A 2,763-nucleotide genomic window follows, 5' to 3' on the forward strand; every position below is an offset into this window, starting at 1 on the left:
AATGTTTCTTTTTCATATAATTTATAAATGTTTTATATATATGTTTTTCTAGGTTTTATTGACATAATCAATTACGTATTTAAAAAAATGCTATGGATTAATTAATTGTTAGTTTCATTTTTCATAATTATAGTGTACAGCATTCTCATACTTCGTATTGTGAATATGTTAAGATTCAGTCATTTTATTTACTTTACTTGACTTTTCGATTCACTAGTCTATTTAAATCCACACTAAGTTTCATTAGCATCGACACTTATTGGTGTCTGTCATTGTGTGTGTTACGTTGTGCATGTGACAAGTATTTTTAGTTTATAATATTTAGCATATTCACATATATATTAATCTTGTGGAATTATCTGATAAAGGTCCAATTGTTAAGATGGCTGGAATAGAAGGACAAAACGAGAATGATGTGAGTGATAGTATGAGAATAATGTTAGCCATTCAGGATATGGCCTCTGCTATTCGTGAGACAAATAACCACGAACCCCATCAGGAAACTCAAGATGATCAAATAATGAGGATTCAAGGAGAATTTCGTAAGACACGGCCACCTGTGTTCAAGGGTGATCCAAACCCTATGGTAGCAGAAGAATGGTTAAGACAAATGAGGAGAAAGATGAATGAACAAAGAGTTCCTGGAAACCTGAAAGTAATCATTGCTTCTACCTATCTGGAAGGACAAGCTTATCATTGGTGGGAATCTATCTTGGTTATGCCTGATGTTGAGATTGCAACTTGGGTTGCCTTTGAGACAATATTTCTGGAAAAATATTTTCCTGAAACTATGAAAACCATGAAGGTACGTGAGTTCACTAATCTTTATCAAGGTGATATGACTGTGGGACAATATCAAGCTAAGTTTGAAGAACTGATGCGTTTTCCTCCTTACATAATTCCTGATGAGTCTGCAAAAGCAAAGAAATTTGAAGAAGGATTGAGACTAGAGATCAAGGAGAAAGTGGAACTTTTCAAGTTAAAGAAATATGCTGAAGTTGTTGATCGTGCCTTAATGGCCGAACAAAGGATACTTGGTTCTAAGAGAGTTTTTGAACCTAAGAATCCTAACGGGGGACAAAGTAGTAAACGCCAAAGATTTTTCCCCTCTCGTTCTCGGTATCAAAATCCAAGATCATTTGAGGCAACTCAAAACTCAGGATTTTGTTATCATTGTCGGCAGATAGGACATTACCGGAGGGATTGTCCCCAGCTACAATCATATCAGATACCTGTTGCTCCACAACCACAACCACAATTCCGTGCACCACAACAACAATTTGAAGCTCCACAAACACAGTATCGTGCTTCGTACCAAGCCCCATACCAAGCTTCACATAATCAGTTTAGAGGTCCTGTTAATCAACAGGCACAACGTCCAAGAGGACAACTTGCACAACAAAGGCCTAAGGCGCCAGGAGCAGCAAGGAGACCAGAACAACTCACTCAAGGACGAGTATATGCTGTTGGACAAGTGGTGGAGCAGAATGAACCTACTGTGGTGGAAGGTACATTTCTAGTTTTCAACTCGTGGGCTAGAATATTATTTGACCCCGGTGCTACAAATTCATTCATATCTGTGTCCTTTGCATCCATTCTTGGATTAGAATATGAATTTATGAAATCCTCATTGATGATTGGATCTCCATTGGGTAAATGTGTTGAAGTTAATAAGTTGTGTAGATCCTGCATAATAGAGATATCAGATCATAAACTTGTTGTTGACCTGATGATATTGGAATTCATGGTGTATGATGTAATATTGGGGATGGACTTGCTTACCCAATTTAAAGCTATTCTTGATTGTGGTAGAAAGATGGTGACTATAACTCTCAGCGATGGGAAAACATTCAGTTTTTATGGAAATAAGAATAGTTGCAAGCCTGAATCAATCTTGGATAATAAAAATTGTAATTATTTGAGATTGATTGCTCATATGGCCAATAAGGATCTGGGTGTTTCCAAACTTAGGCTTATTCCTATAGTAAAGAATATCGGTGATGTTTTCCCAGAAGATTTATCTGGACTACCCCCAGAACGTGAAGTGGAGTTTTCTATAGATATCTATCCTGGCACATCACCTATCTCTATACCTCCACATCGGATGGCACAAGCAGAGTTGAAAGAACTCAAAACACAACTGCAAGAACTTGAAAGAAAAGGTTTCATTCGTCCTAGTACCTCACCATGGGGTTTTCCTGCACTCTTTGTAAAGAAAAGTGATCAAAGTCTGAGGATGTGTATTGACTATCGTCAACTGAATAGAATCACCATCAAGAACAAGTACCCATTACCTAGGATTGATGACCTATTTGATCAACTGCAAGGTTCCCGATACTTCTCAAAGATTGATCTTCGCTCTGGTTATCACCAACTACGAGTAAAAGCAGAAGATGTATCGAAAACTGCGTTCCGAACGCGATATGGACATTATGAATAGTAATGCCTTTTGGATTGACAAATGCTCCGGCAGTTTTCATGGACTTAATGAATCGAGTTTTTCGACCTTATCTGGATCAATTTGTGATTGTGTTCATTGATGATATTCTTATTTATTCATCATCTCAAGAAGAACATGAACAACACTTGTCATTTGTTCTACAGACATTGAGAGAACACAAGTTATTTGCCAAGCTAAGTAATGGTTGACAGAAGTAAAGTTTTTAGGACATGTTATTTCAAAAGAAGGCATCGCCGTGGATCCTACAAAAGTCGAAGTAGTGCTAAATTGGAAAGAACCGAAAAATGTTCATGAAATTCGAA

General features: G+C 37.2%; 1 protein-coding gene across 1 annotated transcript; it reads left to right on the forward strand.

Moving 5' to 3' along the window:
- The first annotated feature begins 382 nt into the window (after positions 1 to 382).
- On the forward strand, positions 383 to 2,440 carry LOC148294678 (uncharacterized). Its single transcript, XM_088251819.1, has one exon. It carries the CDS (start codon positions 383 to 385, stop codon positions 2,438 to 2,440), a length of 2,058 nt encoding a protein of 685 aa, XP_088107945.1.
- Positions 2,441 to 2,763: the final 323 nt, after the last annotated feature.

Source organism: Prunus avium, chromosome 4 (assembly GCF_965620075.1).
Source record: "Prunus avium chromosome 4, drPruAviu1.hap1.1, whole genome shotgun sequence".
In the NCBI taxonomy this organism is placed as follows: Eukaryota; Viridiplantae; Streptophyta; class Magnoliopsida; order Rosales; family Rosaceae; genus Prunus; species Prunus avium.

Bases quoted from the DNA above. Each gene is read 5' to 3' on its own strand.
- LOC148294678 (XM_088251819.1), top strand. From the start codon at position 383: ATGGCTGGAATAGAAGGACAAAACGAGAATGATGTGAGTGATAGTATG.